Source organism: Castanea sativa, chromosome 5, assembly GCF_040712315.1.
Source record: "Castanea sativa cultivar Marrone di Chiusa Pesio chromosome 5, ASM4071231v1".
Classification (NCBI taxonomy): Eukaryota; Viridiplantae; Streptophyta; class Magnoliopsida; order Fagales; family Fagaceae; genus Castanea; species Castanea sativa.
In genome coordinates, this window is record NC_134017.1 from 15,479,585 (window position 1) to 15,500,536 (window position 20,952).

Sequence of the window (20,952 nt, forward strand, 5' to 3'; positions counted from 1 at the left end):
TTTCTTGACTGTTATGAACATTTACTGCTGCTTCTTTATTTGCTTGCTTCCAAAGCTGAAATCTTTATCAAGTTTGTGTTAGGTTTCCAAGAAAACTAAAATTAGGCAAAGAAAAAGAATAAATATTCTTTTAATCCTGTTTTTGTTTGGTTTAGGGAAGATCCTATAGTCCTAGGTTGATTGTGATATCCTTATAAAGAGGAATTCTTTGCTGTCAGACATATTTGACTTAAGATCGATTTTTCATGATTTGAAAGGGAAAGAGTTCGTTTAGCTTAAAATTGGGATAAATTAGTTAATGATTAAAGTTTCAAAATTGAGCCTCTTTTTATGTTATGTCATGCTTCTTTATAATAGAAAAGGGGGTTTGTTCAGTTTGTTTCTTAGCTGATTCATTCGTTCATTCTGTTGGTTTCTCTGCAGCTACATTGTAAGCTGCCAAGATGGTTGCACAGGAGTTTAAGGTCGATTTGAATAAGCCCCTTGTCTACCAGGTACTGTTACATTTCCATAAAGTCTCTCATAAAATCTATAGTAATAGTATTCACCTAACCAAATTATGCTACTGTTTCCTGGGTTGAAGCTTTTCTCTTGCAAGGAATTTACATTATATTGCAAGAAGTCAAATCTTATTATTTATCTTGATATAACATACTTAACATATTTACTTTTGAATTGGTAAATTGCATAATTGTAATAATTTTTAACTTGGCTATTTCTCTAAGTAATCCACTAACCGAGGTCTAAAACCCAACAATTGTTAAATTTACATAAATACTTTATCATTTTTTTTTCTCATATTCATTCTACAGTCAAACACAAATAGAAAGAAAATTCTATTTTCTTTCATCCCTCATATCATATATTAAAGCTTAAAAAAATAAAGGAAGTGATAATTATTTCCACTCTCGTCCTAATGGCATAGCCATATAGTATTGACGAGTGGGTGCAACTTATATGCCCACTAAAATTTTAAAAAAAATTAAGCTTAAATAATATTAGAGCATATGATATTCTGTTTGCAATTGTACGTAGCAACATATAAAATGTGAAGCTAACTTAACTTCAGAGCATTTAAAAAGAAACCAGAGATCTTTAACATCTTAGACACTTATGAACAGATAAGATAGAAAAAGATAAAGAATAGTATGTATAAAAAAAAAAATGGTCCCAAAACTAAAGAAATAACCACTTTTGTTTCCTTCTTTTTGACGTGGTGTCTAAACAAAATTCCCTACAGCTTGTTACTCAGATCAACACCCCCGCCCCTCTCTCTCCCCTAATGGTGGGATTTTTCTCATTCCCTCTGTAGGTTATAATCAATGGAAAAATTATATAAAACTTAAATTTTATATTAGGTTGCATTTATGTTTTTTTTTTTTTTGAGGGGAAGGTTGCATTTATGTTGACTTGGTTAATTACTTATATTAAATATTACATTAATTCACAGTTTCTCGCAGATTTAAAATTTTTTTTTAATGCAAGTAATAATTTAATATAAAGAATTGAAATGGATCTTTTAGGGTTTCAATTATTTACTTTTAATATTGGATATTCTATAAGTTTAATTAAGTATTGACAAGTTTAGTTGAACACTTTACTAAATAGTACAAAATTCTTGTTAGTTTAACTGTCCCACCTTTAGATAAAAAAAAATTATAAATTTATGTTTTAAAAATGTTTTGAAATTGGTTAAATTATTCTTTGTAATAGGATTGATAATGAAACGATCCTTTAGCATTTTAAGAATATGAAAATTGGTCAAGACAAATTGTAAGAAGTTATTGATTCAAATTATAAGCTTTTTTACACAAAAAAATATATTAAATCATTGTATTTTAATTATTTTCTTTTATTAAGCTTAAATTACCTTCAACAAAAGGTATTTCCTAAACCAACACAAGTGGTTACAAACCAAAACTATATAATAAAAATTTTAATTGAAGAAAAAAAGAAGGGACAGTAGTTTCAATAGATTTTTAGTGCCATCTCTAAGGGTCACTTTCTTATTCTAGGTTGTGCCTTGTAAAATATGAAGTTATTTTTCTTTCTGTGTGCATATGAATTGTTGGAAGTTGACTAGTGCCTAGCTATTAATCAACAGGTCTATCAGTATCTCTACTTAGGCACTTTTTGATATTTGAAATAATGTGTGTTTTTCTTATCTCATGTAATGCTCATAAAGTTTCGTGCTCCTATATGCTTATATCAAGTAATCCTCACTAACATATTCTAGACTGCACCTTGTAAAATATCATTTCATTTTAATTTTTGCATGCATGTGTGTGTATCAACTGTAAAAGTTGACTTGTGGTTGGCTATTAATCAACATGTCTATCAGTATCTCTTCCAAGGTGCTTTTTTTTTTGTTTTTTTATTTTTTTATTTGAACTAGTGTATGTGCTCATCTCAAGTAATCCTCATAAAGTTTGATGCTCCTATGTCTTTAGATAGCTCCAATTTATTTGGCATCATGCCTAAAGCAGGGAATGGGTTTGCTAGAGATTTTATTGAGGAAGCAACCTGTTCAAAATAATCAAGTACTGCTTAAGGTAATTGATTTACCTTTCAATGTAGGGTTTTTTTGGATTTTAGTGTCCTATAATTTGACAGAGATATTTGTGACTAATTCAAGTTGCATATAATTTTATGCAGATTATAGAGATATGCCATCTGTATGAACTTGACAGTGTTAGTTCAAACATTATGAAGGTATATATTATTTGGTGTAGCATGCTTGTACATATACATGTGTGTGAGTGTGTTTTGGTGTTTGTTATTGAATTGAGAGGTTTATGGAAATGAAGTTGAAATTTTGAGCTCCTAAACTGTAATTACAGGTTTCGATTATGATAAATAGTGCTTTAAAGGAGAAAACACTAGGAAGGATCTCTTAGTTATATACATAAATTTGATTGCTAAGCTGGTTTTATGTTACAAAATTGTAGCTTTGTGAATGAAGTTGCAAAGTTGGTTATAAAAGTAATACTTATTTGTGCTTTGCAATTCACTGATTTGTAAAAATCTTACATAAATAGGCTCACATTAAGAGTCAATTGTTGTAGTGGAGTCAACTGATTTTCCACCGAAGTTATTTTACTGTTTTTGGTGGGGACTACGAAATTTGAGGTATGCTTATATAGGATATTTTTCTTTTATGTTGAACTAATTGGCTACAATAGGGTCACTTAGTGTGTGTATTGCATTGAATTTCTAGTTTTACTGCTTTTTTTTTTTTAAGTGTTGAAGGATATTTTTAAACACTTTGGAACTTTGATTGTGGTATTAGCTTGGAACTTTGATGGAGGTTATAGACAACGTTATGTATTTGATAATATATTTCTATGTTAATATTATGTTAGTTTGGAGACATTTGTGGTGTTGTTAATTAATTACATTTGCGGTTAGTTTGGAGACATTTGCGGTTAGTTTGGAGACATTTGTGGTATTGTGTTAGTAAAGCTAAAACTATTACAGGTTTTTTTGTAACAAACAATATATTTGATGTAAACAGTGGTTATAGACAATGTTATATATTTGAAAATATATTTCTATGCAAATATTACGTTAGTTTGGAGACATTTGTGGTGTTGTTAATTAATTATATTTGTGGTATTGTGTTAGTAGAGCTAAATCTACTATAGGTTATTTGTAACAGGTTTGAACAATATATTTGATGCAAAACAGGTTCTTTGAAACAGGTTGTCCCTTATATTTGATGTAAACAACAGTAGTTTCAAAGCCCACTGGGAAAAAAAAAAAAAAAAAAAAAAACCTATAGCGGCGGTCAAAAAGCGCCGCAATAGGTCCACATTTTATCTATTAAACGTGGACCTATAGCGGCGCTTATAGCCCACCGCTATAGGTTCAAACCCTATAGCGGCGGACAAAACGCGCCGCTATAGGTCCACGTTTAATAGATAAAATGTGGACCTATAGCGGCGCTTTTTGACCGCCGCTAAAGGTGAACACAATAGCGGCGGGTCGTACCCGCCGCTAAAAGTCAGTTGACACGAATTTGAACGTCGTATGGCGGCGGTTTTATGCCCGCCGCAATAGACCAAAACCGCCGCTAAAAGGCGTATCTACAGCGGCGGGTTTTTGTACCGCCGCAATAGAGATATTGCGTCGCGACAAGGCTGGCGGGTAGAACCGCCGCAATAGCTCCCGCCGCAATAGGTGAAATGTACCTATAGCGGCGGTTTTTGGGGCTTTAGCGGCGGTTTTGGCCCGCCGCAATAGGCCAGTTTTTTTGTAGTGTGTGGGAAATTTCAGCTAAAACAATTTTAAGAGCCCTAAAGTTCTATTTTGGATCATACACAAATCATTTATTAATATAGCTTGTCAAATACTTCAAACACTTATAAAACTATTTTCTTTCAATTCTTTTTTAGCAAAATTTTTGCCATTAAAGCTTTATTTCCTTAAACAGGGCGAGGTGAGTTAGTTCTTGCCAACAATATTGTTAGGGACAACTTTATAACAACATTTTATATAAGGAAAATTACAGTAAACCAACCGGTGGTTTGACATGTTTTCACTTTACCTACCTGTAGTTTTAAATTTAACACTTTACCCACCTGAGCTTCAATCTGTTTGCTTTCCATTACCCACCTAACCCTCAAAAGTTAGAAAAACACATTTTTAATACAAATCACAACATAACATGGATCAAAACCACGAACCCTTGGAAAATTACTACTGAACAGAAAGGTTGAAAATTTGCCTGTAAGTGGTAAAGCCGTTCCCTGAAAGAAGAAAAGGTCAGCTCCTCTACAACTTGCTAAAAAAAATTTAAAAAAAAAAGAAAAACTAATGTCACCTCTCGATTGATTTTATTGAATCCCATATCACAAGGAACAAAAGTATAAAAAGTCGCATCTAATCTAGAAAGGAAAAAGGAAATTACTCTATAGGTGTGTTCAAGCTTTGTATTGCTTCTATAGGATGATAATAGTGCCCCACCACTCTGTGGGAAACGGCTTCATCTTCTGTTCTCTAGCGATCATTAAAAAGATCGAAAAGAAAATTACTCTATAGGTGTTCAAGCTTTGTATTGCTTCTATAGGATGATAATAGTGCCCCACCACTCTGTGGGAAACGGCTTCATCTTCTGTTCTCTAGCGATCATTAAAAATTAAAAATAATAATAATAAAAAAAGTGAGAAAAATAGTGACATTAATGCTATTATCATATAATGCAAAATTTATTAAATCTGAAACATTTATATATAGGGGGAAAGTTAGAACCAACTACTCAGACGATTATGACATACATGAAGATCTAAATCTTTCATGTAAGCTACCTTCTTGTTATTGTTCAATCTTTTAAAGATCCGACATCTTGCAGCTGAGAATGCCTCAAGCTCAGTAGTTTCTTTTGGAGGTATCTCTTCAAGCTTTGAACTTTTAGATGAAATTAGCCTTGACGCAGCCTTCTTCTTATTTTGGGGAAGGATTTTTGTGATTCTAGGGCTCGTGAGGAAAGATTTCAAAGGGTTCGTGTTTTGATCCGTGTTATGTTGTGATTTGTATTGAAAAAGTGTTTTTCTAACGTCTGAGGGTGGGGTGAGTAACGGAGAGCAAACCGATTAAAGCTCAGGTGAGCAAAGTATTAAGTTTTAAACCACAGATAGACAAAGTAAAAACGGACCAAACCATAGGTGAGTTTACTGTAATTCTCCCTTTTATATAACTTGGTTAAGACTTAAGATGACAAACTGTGATTAAAACAACATTACTTTTCATATAAGTCCCCCAAAGATACTACTTTTATAATATACCAATCATAATAGGTTATGCCAATATACCAATGTAAAAAAGATTCTCAGTGTTGTCGAGTCATCCTACATTGATAAGGTGTGATATTGAGAAGGGGTTTATAACTTGGCGTGTAAGTGTATTCTCTTATCTCATTCCTTTCCCCTATATATACGTGTGTGTGTGTGTTTTTCTCAAATAAAAAAAAAAAGTATATATATATGTCAATGTGAAAAATGTTATGCTTTCAAACTTACTGAACTCTTACACTTTTTAAGGTAAAATTTGAAAGAACTAGCGTAATACTATGCACACAATTGATGGCATGATTTTTGTGATAAGAATATCATCAGTTGGATTTACCGCCAATTTTATTATCTTTAACAAATTTTAAATGAGTTATGCTTATGCTACAGGTACAAATTATTTTAAAATATTTTTACAAACCATGAAATAACAAATTTTTATTGATTCTCATTTGAACTCATTACTAACATCACTTTTTAATTTATTAATAATAACTATTTATCACATTAATAGTTTGCAAAAAAAAATTATCATTACTCATTGCTTGGTTTTTCGTAGTCGTGTCCTTTTTCTTATAATCTAAAATTTTTATGAATCATCTTTACTTTCATACCTACTATTTCTGGAGTTGTAGATGAAGTGATGAACGAACCCTAGCTGTTCCACAAAAAGAAAAATACTACAGCTGGAATAAATGCACCTAACACCCTGAGGGACATGACTAATAGAAAAATAACAAGACATTGTACATTTAACACACGAAAAAAAAAAAAGTGTAATGACAGTGTACAAATAGAAAGTGAGAGACAATCAAAGGCTTAGCCCATTAAAATAAATAATAAATTAAAAGGCTTGTCAAGTCCGACATAACAGTTCTTACAATAATTGATATTATTTGTTGCGAAGGTTTCATAATAAAAATGGTATTAATAAAGATTTAGATAAAAGTGAAGTTCTTTTAATAATAACGTGTTAAGTTTACCAATATGAAAAATATTGTATGTATCCTTAGCATTATTGAGTACAGGAAAAAATTTAACTCTAAACCAATTTAAAATTATATTTCCCCACACTATTCAAATCACACGATGAGTCATAAGATTCATTAAAATAATACACACGAGAGAAAAAGGCAACAAAAAGTTTAAAGCATCTTTTCTGGTTGTTTGAGTAAATTACACCCTAAAATGAGGTTCAATTTGACAAGTTTGAGCTTAATTAAAGAGCCATTATGCAAGGGAGTGTATCAACATCTTCCACAAAGAAAGAAGTGATAGTTCTTTCTTTCATCCTAGCAACACCATGAGAGCTCTACCATTTTTATACCTTGCCACCATTTTAGAAACCACTCAAGTCATTCCCAATAACCTTCACCTTCTCCGGCCACATTCTGGCCTTGCTGGTCACAATGTTGAAGGCATTGACTGCCTGAGTTGGCGTCTAGCCGTGGAAACTGACAACCTCCGTAGCTGGTCATTAGTTCCAGAAGACTGTGAAAAATATGTTGGAAACTACATGCTTGGCAAACAATACCGTAAGGATTGTCAAGTTGTGGCCGATACTGCCCATGCCTATGCCAAGAACCTCACACTCGGTGATGATGGCTTGGATATATGGGTGTTTGACATTGATGAAACTACACTCTCTAATTTGCCTTACTATGCTCAACCTCAAGTTGCATTTGGGTAAGTAAAATAATACTACATTTTATAATAATTGATAAGTGATGCGTGGCCAGTTTAAACTTTGATATATTTATATTTTCCATGAGACAAACAAAAGAGTAGTTGCCACCGATATAAGTTAATATCACATTGTGTTAATCATTATAAATATATTATTCAGTACCGGACCACAGGTCATAGTGTCCATTATTATGACTTCTAAAATTCGTTATGGGCTCTAAAAGTCTCTAACTAGAAAAACAAAAAAAATCGTGATGGGCATATTGCATTATTATTATTATTACTAAAAGTTACATCTGTGCCAAGAAGCTTTAGCTCAATCGGAGCTCTAAAATCAAGTTGGAGAGGAAGATCATGATTTTAAGATCCATCAAGTACATATAAAATTTACCAATAAGAAGAACTTAGTATAGTAGTGGAGGATAAACAAGTATGAGTGTGATAATATTGATAGACGAAGGATGATTATTGATCTGCATAAGAACCATTTTAAAAAATGAAGTGGTTTGTGCTTCTAAGTATACCTGGAATCTAGGACTATTCAATGTGTTCTGCTGGGAACAAAACATAGGCTATGACATATTGCCATGGGAGTTTCACCGCTATATTTTTTTTGGTGCAGCTCAGGCATATACTTAATTAGACTTGAGAGCTGACACATTTTCAGGGTTAATTAGAAGAGTTTATATATATGGTTATTGAAGTATGCTCTTTCCAAAGGACAACAAAATTCGCTTGATTAAGACATGAAAATTTTATACGTCTTTAATTTGTTTCTTGCTTAATAGTTTTGTAGTAAATATATATCTGATCTAATATATGTTTTCTTATCTTATGCATGACTTGACTTGTCTCTCTCTCTCTCCCTCTCTTTTTCAGGGCAGTTGCATATAACTCAACATCCTTTAACGAATGGGAAGCAAAAGGCATAGCACCAGCTGTGCCTGCAAATCTTGATCTCTACAAAAAATTAGTAAATCTTGGGTTTAAGATTGTCTTTCTTACAGGAAGGTCTGAAACCTATAGAAATATCACAATAGAGAACCTGATGAATGTTGGTTACACCACTTGGGAGAAGCTCATACTAAAGTAAGCATCAAGAATATATATCTCATTTGTATTTTGGACATTGTCTTGATAATTTTCTTTTATAAAAAGAATTTGTCATGCAATTCCTGTTAGAAGTTAAACTTATTTGTAATTAATCCTTCATAAATAAGTGAGTTTCATAAGTTAATGTAGTGAGAAGTTTATTGAAGTTATGTGTGAAATTTATGAATGTAAGAGTTAGAAAATAAATGTAGTGAGAGTTAAAGGTTGGATGGTGTACTATATAAACCCATTCATCCGTCAAATTCTATGCAAGAGTTGAAGAGAAATACAAAACCTTAAAGAGTTCTAACTCTTCCCTCTCCGCTCTCTCTCTCTTTATTTAATTTGTGAGTGTGAGTCTCTTCTACACACTAAGTAGTGTGTGGATATTTGTGAGAGTAACTGAAGAAAGCCTCATCAATATTTTGTTTTATTTCCAACAAAGTGGTATCAGAGCCAATCGGTTCGTGGTGAGAATGGCTATTGTTAATGGGATGGTGTCATTCCAATTTCCTCGACTTACCAAACAAAACTTTGAAAATTGGAGTATCCGAATGAAGGCGTTGCTCGGATCCCAAGATGCGTGGGAGATTGTGGAGAAAGGTTATGTGGAGTCACAAAATGAAGAATCTTTAACCCCAAACCAAAAGGAAGCCTTGCAAAAAGCTCGAAAGAAAGATCAACAAGCACTTACATTGATTTATCAAGGCTTGGATGAAACTGTGTTCGAGAAAGTTGCAAATGCAACTTCATCCAAGCAAGCATGGGAGATTCTTAAAAACTCTCTAACGGGAGTTGATAAAGTGAAGAAAGTTCGCCTTCAAACATTGAAAGGCGAGTTTGAAAGTTTGCACTTGAATCTATTTCAGATTATTTTTCAAGGGTGTTGGCAATTGTAAATCAATTGAAGAGATATGGTGAGAACTTGGATGATGTCCGTGTAGTAGAAAAAATTCTACAGTCATTAACTTCAAAGTTTGACTATATTGTTGTAGCAATTGAGGAATCAAAAGACTTAGAGTCAGTGACCATTAACCAACTCATGGGATCATTACAAGCCCATGAAGAAAGGCTCAATAAGAAGAAGCAAGAGCCTTTGGAGCAAGTCCTACAAGCAAAGCTCACCTTGAATGAGAAAGGTTGGCGTGAAAGTAGCCAAAGAGGCCGAGGACATGGACGTGGTAGAAGGAGAGGATCTAGAGGAAGAAATGGTCAAAACTCTCCCAATTATGAAGAGAGGGGTCAAAGTTCCACACATTAGCTTCTCCACTCTCTCTCTCTTTATTTAATTTGTGAGTGTGAGTCTTTTCTACACACTAAGTAGTGTGTGGATATTTGTGAGAGTAACTGAGGAAAGGCTCATCAGTATTTTGTTTTATTTCCAACAAAGTGGTATCAGAGCCAATCGGTTCGTGGTGAGAATGGCTATTGTTAATGGGATGGTGTCATTCCAATTTCCTCGACTTACCAAACAAAACTTTGAAAATTGGAGTATCCGAATGAAGGCGTTGCTCGGATCCCAAGATGCGTGGGAGATTGTGGAGAAAGGTTATGTGGAGTCACAAGATGAAGAATCTTTAACCCCAAACCAAAAGGAAGCCTTGCAAAAAGCTCGAAAGAAAGATCAACAAGCACTTACATTGATTTATCAAGGCTTCGATGAAACTATGTTCGAGAAAGTTGCAAATGCAACTTCATCCAAGCAAGCATGGGAGATTCTTAAAACTCTCTAACGGGAGTTGATAAAGTGAAGAAAGTTTGCCTTCAGTTTCCCATCTTCGTGTGTTTGGGAGCATTGCATATGCACATGTACCAGATCAAGAGAGATCCAAGCTAGATGATAAAAGCAAGAAGTATGTGTTCATTGGCTATGATCCAAGCTCTAAGGGCTATAAGCTCTATAATCCGAGTACTAGAAAAGTCATTGTTAGTCGAGATGTGGAATTCGACGAAGAAGGCACATGGGATTGGAGTACCCAAGAAGAGGGGAAGTATGATTTCTTTCCTCTATCTGAAGAGGAAGATCAAGGGAATGAAGTTCAGGAAGAGCCTACCATTCCACCTCCATCACCAGCAGCATCATCTCCCATTCATGAAAGTCCATCATCATCATCTTTACTAGAAGGAAGTTCTAGTGAAAGACCAAGAAAAATGAGAAGTATCCAGGATCTTTATGATTCAACAGAGATTACTGATGATGTAACACTTTTTTGTCTGTTTGCTGATTGTGAACCTACAGGATTTGAAGAAGCAATGCGAGACAAAAATGGAGAAATGCTATGGATGAAGAGATAAAGGCAATAAAGAAGAATGATACATGGGAGCTTGCAACTCTTCCAACTGGAAAGAAGACAATTGGTGTAAAATGGTTGTACAAGTTGAAAAAGAATGCAAAAGGAGAGGTAGAGAGATACAAAGCAAGATTGGTGGTGAAAGGGTATAGTCAACAGCAAGGTGTTGATTATGATGAGGTATTTGCCCCAGTTGCTCGTTTGGAAACTATACGATTGCTAATTTCTTTAGCATCTCAGAATCAATGGAGAATTTTTTAAATGGATGTAAAATCCGCATTTTTGAATGGCTACCTTGAGGAAGAACTTTATGTTGAGCAACCTATAGGCTATGTTGTAGAGGGGCAGGAAGATAAAGTTTTGAAGTTAAAGAAAGCTCTATATGGCCTAAAACAGGCGCCAAGAGCTTGGAATAGTAGAATTGACAAATACTTCCAGGTTAATGGGTTTTCTAAATGCTCACATAAACATGCGCTTTATTATAAGGTGCATACAAATGGAGATATCTTAATTATTTGTCTGTATGTAGATGATTTGATTTTTACAGGCAACAATCCAAGTATGTTTGAAGACTTCAAGAAAGCAATGACTAAGGAGTTTGAAATGACAGATATTGGACTTATGGCCTATTATCTTGGCATTGAAGTGAAGCAAATGGAGGATGGGTTTTTTATTTCCCAAGAAGGTTATGTGAAGGATATTCTCGAGAAGTTTGAGATGTTAAATTCCAATCCAGTTAGCACCCCTGTAGAATGTGGAGTGCAGTTGTCAAAGCATGTTGATGAAGAGAAGGTTAATCCAACATTCTTCAAAAGTTTGATCGGAAGTCTGAGGTATCTAACATGCACAAGACCAGACATTCTTTTTGGCGTTGGACTAGTTAGTCGTTACATAGAAGCACCGAAGATGACTCATTTGAAGACTGCCAAGAGAATTCTTCGCTATTTAAAAGGTACACTGGATTATGGACTGTTGTATTCACCCTCTAAAGATTTTAAACTTGTTGGCTACAATGATAGTGATTGGGCCGGAGATACGGATGATAGAAAGAGTACTACTGGTTTTGTATTCTATATGGGTAATACTGCATTTACATGGACGTCCAAAAAGCAGCCAATCGTGACGCTTTCCACTTATGAAGCTGAGTACGTTGCTGCTACCTCCAGTGTTTGTCATGCAAAGTGGCTTAGAAGTTTATTGAAAGAGTTGCAAATGTTTCAAGAAGAAGCTACGAAGATATTTATGGACAATAAGTCTGCACTAGCTCTTGCAAAGAATCCAGTCTTTCATGACCGAAGCAAGCACATCGACACAAGGTATCATTTTATTCGAGAATATATTGCAAGAAAAGAAGTTCATCTTGAGTTCGTGAAGTCACATGATCAGGTTGCAGATATACTCACTAAACCACTCAAGTATGACACATTCAACAAGCTGCGAGCCTTACTTGGAGTAATCAAGAAAACAAGTTTAAGGGGGGATCAAGAAAGCAAGAGCCTTTGGAGCAAGTCCTACAAGCAAAGCTCACCTTGAATGAGAAAGGTTGGCGTGAAAGTAGCCAAAGAGGCCGAGGACATGGACGTGGTAGAAGGAGAGGATCTAGAGGAAGAAATGGTCAAAACTCTCCCAATTATGAAGAGAGGGGTCAAAGTTCAAAATCCACAAGAGATCATGGAAGAGGAAGTTTCTCAAGACCATATAAAAGAAGGTATGATAAGTCTAATATCAAATGTTATAATTGTCAAAAGTATGGGCATTATGCTTCTGACTGTAAAAATGCCGCTAACACTATTGAGGAGAAAGCTAACTATGTTGAAGATAAGAATGAAGAAGTGGAGCCGACTTTGTTGTTGGCATACAAAGGAGAAGGCAAAGAAGAAAATGGTGCGTGGTATCTTGACTCTGGTGCTAGCAACCATATGTGTGGGAATAAAAGGATGTTTATGGAGATTGATGAATCGGTAGTCGAGAGTGTTACCTTTGGTGACTCATCCAAAGTTTTAGTGAAGGGGATAGGTAAAATTCTTATCCGTTTAAAGAATAGAGATCATCAATTTATTTCTGATGTATATTATGTGCCAAACATGAAAACTAATATTTTGAGCTTGGGACAACTTCTTGAGAAAGACTATGATATCCAGTTGAAAGATCGTAGTTGCTTAATAAGGGATCATCGAAATAATGTGATAGCTAATGTGCCTATGACAAGAAATAGAATGTTCTTGTTAAATATTCACACTAATGCTATTAGATGTCTGAAGGCTTGTTTTAAAGATTCTTCTTGGCTTTGGCATCTAAGATTTGGGCATTTAAACTTTGGAGGACTACAGTTGTTGACAAAGATGAAGATGGTGAGAGGATTGCCTTCCATTGAGCATCCTAATCAGCTTTGTGAAGGATGTCTCCTTGGCAAGCAATCAAGGAAAAGCTTTCCAAAAGAAGCTAGTACAAGATCAACCAAGCCATTGCAACTTGTTCATACTGATGTGTGTGGACCTATCAAGCCATCATCACTTGGTAAAAGTAACTACTTTCTTCTCTTTATTGATGATTTTAGTAGAAAAACATGGGTTTATTTTTTGAAGCAGAAATCTAAAGCATTTGGTGCATTTAAGAAATTTAAGGCATTTGTAGAAAAGCAGAGTAGTCATGAAATTAAGGCCTTAAGATCTGATAGAGGAGGCGAATTCACATCAAATGAATTCAAAGAATTTTGTGAAGCAAATGGGATTCGCCGCCCTTTAACAGTTCCAAGGTCACCACAACAGAATGGTGTAGCAAAAAGAAAGAATCGCTCAATTCTTAATATGGCCAGAAGCATGTTGAAGAGCAAGAAAATGCCTAAAGAATTTTGGGCTGAAGCTATAGATTGTGCAATCTATTTGTCCAATCGTTGCCCCACAAGAAGTGTACAAGGAAAAACCCCACAACAAGCTTGGAGTAGGAAGAAGCCTAACTTTCCCCATCTTCTTGTGTTTGGGAGCATTGCATATGCACATGTACCAGATCAAGAGAGATCCAAGCTAGATGATAAAAGCAAGAAGTATGTGTTCATTGGCTATGATCCAAGCTCTAAGGGCTATAAGCTCTATAATCCGAGTACTGGAAAAGTCATTGTTAGTCGAGATGTGGAATTCGACGAAGAAGGCACATGGGATTGGAGTACCCAAGAAGAGGAGAAGTATGATTTCTTTCCTCTATCTGAAGAGGAAGATCAAGGGAATGAAGTTCAGGAAGAGCCTACCACTCCACCTCCATCACCAAGCAAAGATCATCTCCCATTCATGAAAGTCCATCATTATCATCTTTACTAGAAGGAAGTTCTAGTGAAAGACCAAGAAAAATGAGAAGTATCCAGGATCTTTATGATTCAACAGAGATTACTGATGATGTAACACTTTTTTGTCTGTTTGCTGATTGTGAACCTACAAGATTTGAAGAAGCAGTGCGAGACAAAAAACGGAGAAATGCTATGGATGAAGAGATAAAGGCAATAAAGAAGAATGATACATGGGAGCTTGCAACTCTTCCAACTGGAAAGAAGACAATTGGTGTAAAATGGTTGTACAAGTTGAAAAAGAATGCAAAAGGAGAGGTAGAGAGATACAAAGCAAGATTGGTGGTGAAAGGGTATAGTCAACAGCAAGGTGTTGATTATGATGAGGTATTTGCCCCAGTTGCTCGTTTGGAAACTATACGATTGTTAATTTCTTTAGCAACTCAAAATCAATGGAGAATTTTTCAAATGGATGTAAAATCCGCATTTTTGAATGGCTACCTTGAGGAAGAACTTTATGTTGAGCAGCCTATAGGCTATGTTGTAGAGGGGCAGGAAGATAAAGTTTTGAAGTTAAAGAAAGCTTTATATGGCCTAAAACAGGCACCAAGAGCTTGGAATAGTAGAATTGACAAATACATCCAGGTTAATGGGTTTTCTAAATGCTCACATGAACATGCGCTTTATTATAAGGTGCATACAAATGGAGATATCTTAATTGTTTGTCTGTATGTAGATGATTTGATTTTTACAGGCAACAATCCAAGTATGTTTGAAGACTTCAAGAAAGCAATGACTAAGGAGTTTGAAATGGCAGATATTGGACTTATGGCCTATTATCTTGGCATTGAAGTGAAGCAAATGGAGGATGGGATTTTTATTTCCCAAGAAGGTTATGTGAAGGATATTCTCGAGAAGTTTGAGATGTTAAATTCCAATCCAGTTAGCACCCCTGTAGAATGTGGAGTGAAGTTGTCAAGAAGGTTATGTGAAGGATATTCTCGAGAAGTTTAAGATGTTAAATTCCAATCCAGTTAGCACCCCTGTAGAATGTGGAGTGAAGTTGTCAAAGCATGTTGATGAAGAGAAGGTTAATCCAACATTCTTCAAAAGTTTGATCGGAAGTCTGAGGTATTCAACATGCACAAGACCAGACATTCTTTTTGGCGTTGGACTAGTTAGTCGTTACATGGAAGCACCGAAGATGACTCATTTGAAGACTGCCAAGAGAATTCTTCGCTATTTAAAAGGTACACTGGATTATGGACTGTTGTATTCACCCTCTAAAGATTTTAAACTTATTGGCTACAGTGGTAGTGATTGGGCCGGAGATACGGATGATAGAAAGAGTACTACTGGTTTTGTATTCTATATGGGTAATACTGCATTTACATGGACGTCCAAAAAGCAGCCAATCGTGACGCTTTCCACTTGTGAAGCTGAGTACGTTGCTGCTACCTCCAGTGTTTGTCATGCAAAGTGGCTTAGAAGTTTATTGAAAGAGTTGCAAATGTTTCAAGAAGAAGCTACAAAGATATTTGTGGACAATAAGTCTGCACTAGCTCTTGCAAAGAATCCAGTCTTTCATGACCGGAGCAAGCACATCGACACAAGGTATCATTTTATTCGAGAATGTACTGCAAGAAAAGAAGTTCATCTTGAGTTCGTGAAGTCACATGATCAGGTTGCAGATATACTCACTAAACCACTCAAGTATGACACATTCAACAAGCTGTGAGCCTTACTTGGAGTAATCAAGAAAACAAGTTTAAGGGGGGATGTTAGAAGTTAAACTTGTTTGTAATTAATCCTTCATAAATAAGTGAGTTTCATAAGTTAATGTAGTGGGAAGTTTATTGAAGTTATGTGTGAGATTTATGAATGTAAGAGTTAGAAAATAAATGTAGTGAGAGTTAAAGGTTGGATGGTGTACTATATAAACTCATTCATCCGTCAAATTCTATGCAAGAGTTGAAGAGAAATACAAAACCTTAAAGAGTTCTAACTCTTCCCTCTCCACTCTCTCTCTCTTTATTTAATTTGTGAGTGTGAGTCTCTTCTACACACTAAGTAGTGTGTGGATATTTGTGAGAGTAACTGAAGGAAGGCTCATCAGTATTTTGTTTTATTTCCAACAATTCCCATGTGAAAATCATCACCACCTAAAATTTTACACCATCATTGTATACAGGTTCCATTTAGTAAAACATTTCATATATTGTTTACTCCATAAACTAAAATTTCAACTGTGAAATGAAGAAGATCTTATTACATGGTAAATATTTATTAGTTAATTGGAATCTTTTTTCTTAACAGAGAGATCTGGTAACATGCATCCAAAGAGAATATTACCATGATTTTGATTGTTGAGCCATTCATGATTATGTTAATTTGGTGGCAGGCCAACCTCTGAATCGAGTACCACAGCATTAGTGTACAAATCATCCAAAAGAGCTGAGCTTGAAGCTGAAGGGTACAGGATCCTTGGCAACATGGGAGATCAATGGAGCGATTTGTTTGGTACAAATGTTGGCAATCGGACATTTAAAGTCCCTGATCCAATGTACTACATTAGTTGAAATTTCATTATGATCTTAAGATTAAAAAGCTCTAGAGCTAATTGGAAGCACTTGATAAGTTATAACTTCAGCTCTATGCTTTGTACCATGCCGAGTTTTTGGCTTTGGATTTTAATTAGGTGTTACTTTGAGGGGTCTGTTTTGGGTGTGTGCTATGCCTTGAAATAAGTTAAGTAAGGCTCTATTTTCTGTGTTTTTCTGGTTCTTTGCCTGCTTGAGCCACCCCAAGATGAGTTGTAAGGGTGCTTGAGCTGGCTCTTGTTCTTGCCTAATGAGAACTCACATTCTCGATATTAATATGTTTAGAAATAAAAATCCAAGGCTACAATTGGTTGATCAGTTTTTTCTTCTGCCTTCAGATTTTCAATGTCATGTTTTTAGATTTTGCCTCTTGCTAATTGCTAAAGCAAAAATTATACACAAAAAATATGTTCACTAGATTATTATTGTTATTTTTTATCTGAACAAAATTATGAAGACTTAAATTGGAAGAGTAGAAGATGTATAAAAACAGAAATGTAATGTTTACAACATTTTTTCAATACTTTTATAATAAATTTAAAATAAAAAATTGTTAGTAAACTTATCATTAAGTGGCGGATTCAAATTCAAATTAAAATTAAAAGCTAACCATTTAAAATTTATTGTAAAAATATTACAAAAATATTATAAATTTTTCTTTTGAAAAAGACAACAGATAATTGGCTTATTTTCAGTCAACGACATGTATGTAGCAATAAAAGGTCACAGAGATTTTTTGGAACGCTATCAGGAAGTGGGCCCAAGTCATGGGCTTGCAGGCTTTGATGTGTCATGAGGTCCATGACATGGACTTGATCTTGGATAGGTTATTTGTATCTTGCAGATTTGTCCTGGTCTTATATAGAATTATTTGGGTTCACTTCGTGATGGTGGGACTAATAATCCGTGTTACCTTTCGGCCCTACATGAAAAGCTTATCTGTATTGATTATAAATGGCTGATCTAAACTATTACAAGCACCTCGACCTCACTATGAATGTGAAAAGAAGTATCATTCTTTATATTTTGGGAGTGCTTCAAGAATTACTCTGATGACAAAGAGGCATGAGAACTAGAGTTTGTTAGAGTATTTGCAAAAGCTAGTGCAAAATTGACTATTTTAGCATATATATATATATATATATATATATATATATATATTCTCTATTTTACACAATTACTTTTCAAAACACAACACACTAGATTATTTATTTTACTTATATTTCATTAAAATATTATTTATGTGTTTTTGGAGAATAATTAGTAAAATACGGTATGCATTCGATACTGTAAAGATACAAATGGGCTTAATTTGGCATCTTTCAAAAAAAGTACACTTCAAAAAATCAAAATCAAAATAAGGAAACATAGAAAGAACACTATGTGTGTAATACTAGTATATTGCATTTATTTTTAAAAATAGAGAAAATTAAACTTTACTTTCCTAAACTATGCATCAGGTTACACTTTGTACCAGGTTACACTTTGCACCATAAACTATTTGAACACACACTTTGCACCTTAAACTTTCACACTTATCACACTTTGTGCCCTGATGTTACTTTTGCTATTATGTTTAACGATATGCTACTGCACATGAAAAACACATGCCTCTTACTTGGGTGGAATAAACTTAAAATATTGAAACACGCTTCTTCAAAAAATAAAACCCAATTTTTTTTCACATCTCTCTCCCTATCCCTCATGCGTGCAACCTCTTCTCCAAATTCAGATTTTTATAAGGGACACAATTCCATAAATACAAATAACAGTGTAAGTTTTTTTTTTATATATATAAATTATCAAAACAATGTCCAAAATACGCATGAGATATATATATACATATCCTTTGATTCTTACTTTAGTATGAGCTTCTCCCAAGTGGTGTAACCAACATCCTTCAGGTTCTGTATCATAATGTTTCTATAGATAATAGACTTTCAGGTAAGAAAGACAATCTTAAACTCAAGATCTACTAATTTTTTTTGTAAAGATCAAGATTTGCAAGCAGAGCTGGTGCTATGCCTTTCAATACCCATTCTCCAAAGGCTGTTGAGTTATATGCAATTGCCCTCAAAGAGAGAGAAAGAGAGATTAGATTTTTAAAATATATAACTATGTTAGTTTTTTTAGTGGGAGTTGTAGCCAATAACTATTACCAAGTTTGTAACTAAACTTTATCATTTTTAAAATTACAATTCCCTACTAAATCATGTGTTCATAATAATTGACACAAATAATATATTAGTTTAAGAATAAAGGTGGGAAATGTCCTTTTAACGCTCCGTTTGTTTCAATGAAAAACATTGTGTAAAGATAGTTTTCTTTATTTTCCAGTGTCTAGTAGCATAAAAAAAGATGAGTCAAAAGAAAACTATCTTTGGTCAACATAAAAAGTATGGCTTATTTTTAGAGATTGTTTTCCATTAAATATTTTTGGAAAACAACTCTATCTCACAGTAAGCTAAATAAAAGAAGTTAAGAAAAAAAATTTCAACTTATTTAAAGTTGCTACCAAACATGGAAAAATGAGATAGTTTTATAGAAAATATTTTTTAGAAAATAACGCATTTTCTAGAAAATATCATTGTTGAAACAAACAGAGTGTTAGTTGTCTCAGGGTCTATATATATATTCAAGCCATCATCACCGAGTGTGAGGTTCTTGGCATCGGTATAGGCAGCATTGGCCACAACTCGACAATCCCAACAGTATTGTTTGCCAAGCATGTAGTTTCCAACATAGTTTTAGTCTTCTAGAATACTGACCAATTAGGGAGGTTCACTACAAAAAAACTGGCTATAGCTGCGTTTTGTTTAGCTGCGTTTACAAAAAATGCGGCTATAGCCGCGTTATAGCCACATTCGTAGCAAATGCGGCTACACCCATATACCTATAGCCGCGTTTTAGAAAATGCAACTATAGCCCATTTTTGTAGCCGCGTTTATAAAGTTTGGAGTCGCGTTTTATTGGGTAGGGCCTATGGCAGTATTTAAAAAATGCGGCTATAGATCCAATCAAATTTATAAATAAATAAAAAATAAAAAATAAAAAAAAAGAAGAAGAAGAAAGAAGATGTCCTATAGCCGTGTTTAAGAAACACGGCCATAGGAACACCTAAAGCCGCGTTTTTTAAAGACACGACTATTGTATTGTCTGTAGCCGTGTGTATTAATTGAAACTATAGGTCTCACAAAACTTTTTTTAAAAGGGTCTATAGCCGCATTTTCAAAACACAGCTATACCTTGCCTACATCTACATTTCTTGAAATGCGGCTTAAAGCATGTCTATAGCTACGCTTTGTTAAACATGGCTATAGCTTTGGTATAAATAAAACAAAATAAAATAAAATAAAAACCCTCAATTCCACACAAGTGAAGAAAAAAAAAACCCCCCAATTCCACTTTTTATTGTTGTTCCCTCCCCTAACCCAATCTACGACACTGAATCTCGCCTCCCCTCTATCCTCCCAATCTCGCCTCTCCTTTATCCTCCATTACCGGCGCTACCAATCGCACCTAGTAGCACCATCGCTTCCCACAATCTTCCAATCTAGTCTCGCCGCCCTTCCTTGGTTCTCTCTCTCTCTCTCTCTCTCTCTCTCTCAAAGACCTTCTCAATCTCACTCAAAACATTCTCTCCAAGTCTCAATCTCACTCAAGACACTCTCACAATCTACCTAACAATAAGTTTTTTAAATTTTTTTTGTTTTGATTTTTGGTTTAGGGTTTCGATTTTAGGTATTTGTAAAGCTGGGGTTTAATTGGATTTTTTTAAGGGATTTGCTTCATGGGGTTTTTATATTTTGTTGTTTTCTTTCAATAACAAAACAACCTCTCTCTCTCAATCTCACTCGAACCTAACCTCTCTCAATCTCCCCAACGATAAGTTTTTAAAAAAAAATTCTATTTTGATTTTTGGTTTAGCATTTAGATTTTGGGTATTAGTGAACAAAACTACCTCTCTCTCAAACTTGTTTTTTATTTTTAATGTTATTTTGGTTGTTGGGTCATATTTGTTTTCTTTTTACTGACATGGGTCTTGTTTGTTTTTGCTTTTTAATGGGGGTTCAGCTATCCTTTTGGTTGATTTTATTTGGACACATGTATATATCCTTATGTCTTTGTGCTTTCATGATTGCATGTCCAGATGATCATTTGTTTTGCTGTATGATCATTGTAGTCATTTCCATATGACTGTTTTGTGTATAATCAAGTTG

At 34.5% G+C, this 20,952-nt stretch overlaps 2 protein-coding genes across 3 annotated transcripts; both read left to right on the forward strand.

The window, feature by feature from the left end:
- LOC142634323 (nuclear pore complex protein NUP85-like) lies at positions 1 to 3,743 on the forward strand. Of its 2 annotated transcripts, none has more exons than XR_012844114.1 (4): positions 1 to 494; positions 2,451 to 2,552; positions 2,656 to 2,712; positions 3,659 to 3,694. XR_012844114.1 is itself a non-coding variant. In XM_075808621.1 (4 exons), exons 1-4 carry the CDS (start codon positions 444 to 446, stop codon positions 3,717 to 3,719), a joined length of 228 nt encoding a protein of 75 aa, XP_075664736.1. In that variant the 5' UTR covers positions 1 to 443; the 3' UTR covers positions 3,720 to 3,743. The 2 variants fall into 2 exon arrangements, 1 of the variants encoding a protein (XP_075664736.1); XM_075808621.1 differs by lacking the exon at positions 3,659 to 3,694 and adding an exon at positions 3,702 to 3,743.
- A 3,315-nt stretch (positions 3,744 to 7,058) lies between these two features.
- LOC142633336 (acid phosphatase 1-like) lies at positions 7,059 to 16,711 on the forward strand. Its single transcript, XM_075807561.1, has 3 exons — positions 7,059 to 7,472; positions 8,352 to 8,561; positions 16,534 to 16,711. Exons 1-3 carry the CDS (start codon positions 7,090 to 7,092, stop codon positions 16,709 to 16,711), a joined length of 771 nt encoding a protein of 256 aa, XP_075663676.1. The 5' UTR covers positions 7,059 to 7,089.
- Positions 16,712 to 20,952: the final 4,241 nt, after the last annotated feature.

What these genes read in the sequence shown, in the direction of transcription:
- LOC142634323 (XM_075808621.1), top strand. Translation starts at nt 444, where the DNA reads ATGGTTGCACAGGAGTTTAAGGTCGATTTGAATAAGCCCCTTGTCTAC. An exon ending in ATAAGCCCCTTGTCTACCAG is followed by an intron (nt 495 to 2,450) that starts GTACTGTTACAT and finishes CTATGTCTTTAG; the next exon opens with ATAGCTCCAATTTATTTGGC. An exon ending in ATAATCAAGTACTGCTTAAG is followed by an intron (nt 2,553 to 2,655) that starts GTAATTGATTTA and finishes AATTTTATGCAG; the next exon opens with ATTATAGAGATATGCCATCT.
- LOC142633336 (XM_075807561.1), top strand. Translation starts at nt 7,090, where the DNA reads ATGAGAGCTCTACCATTTTTATACCTTGCCACCATTTTAGAAACCACT. An exon ending in CAACCTCAAGTTGCATTTGG is followed by an intron (nt 7,473 to 8,351) that starts GTAAGTAAAATA and finishes TCTCTTTTTCAG; the next exon opens with GGCAGTTGCATATAACTCAA. An exon ending in TGGGAGAAGCTCATACTAAA is followed by an intron (nt 8,562 to 16,533) that starts GTAAGCATCAAG and finishes ATTTGGTGGCAG; the next exon opens with GCCAACCTCTGAATCGAGTA.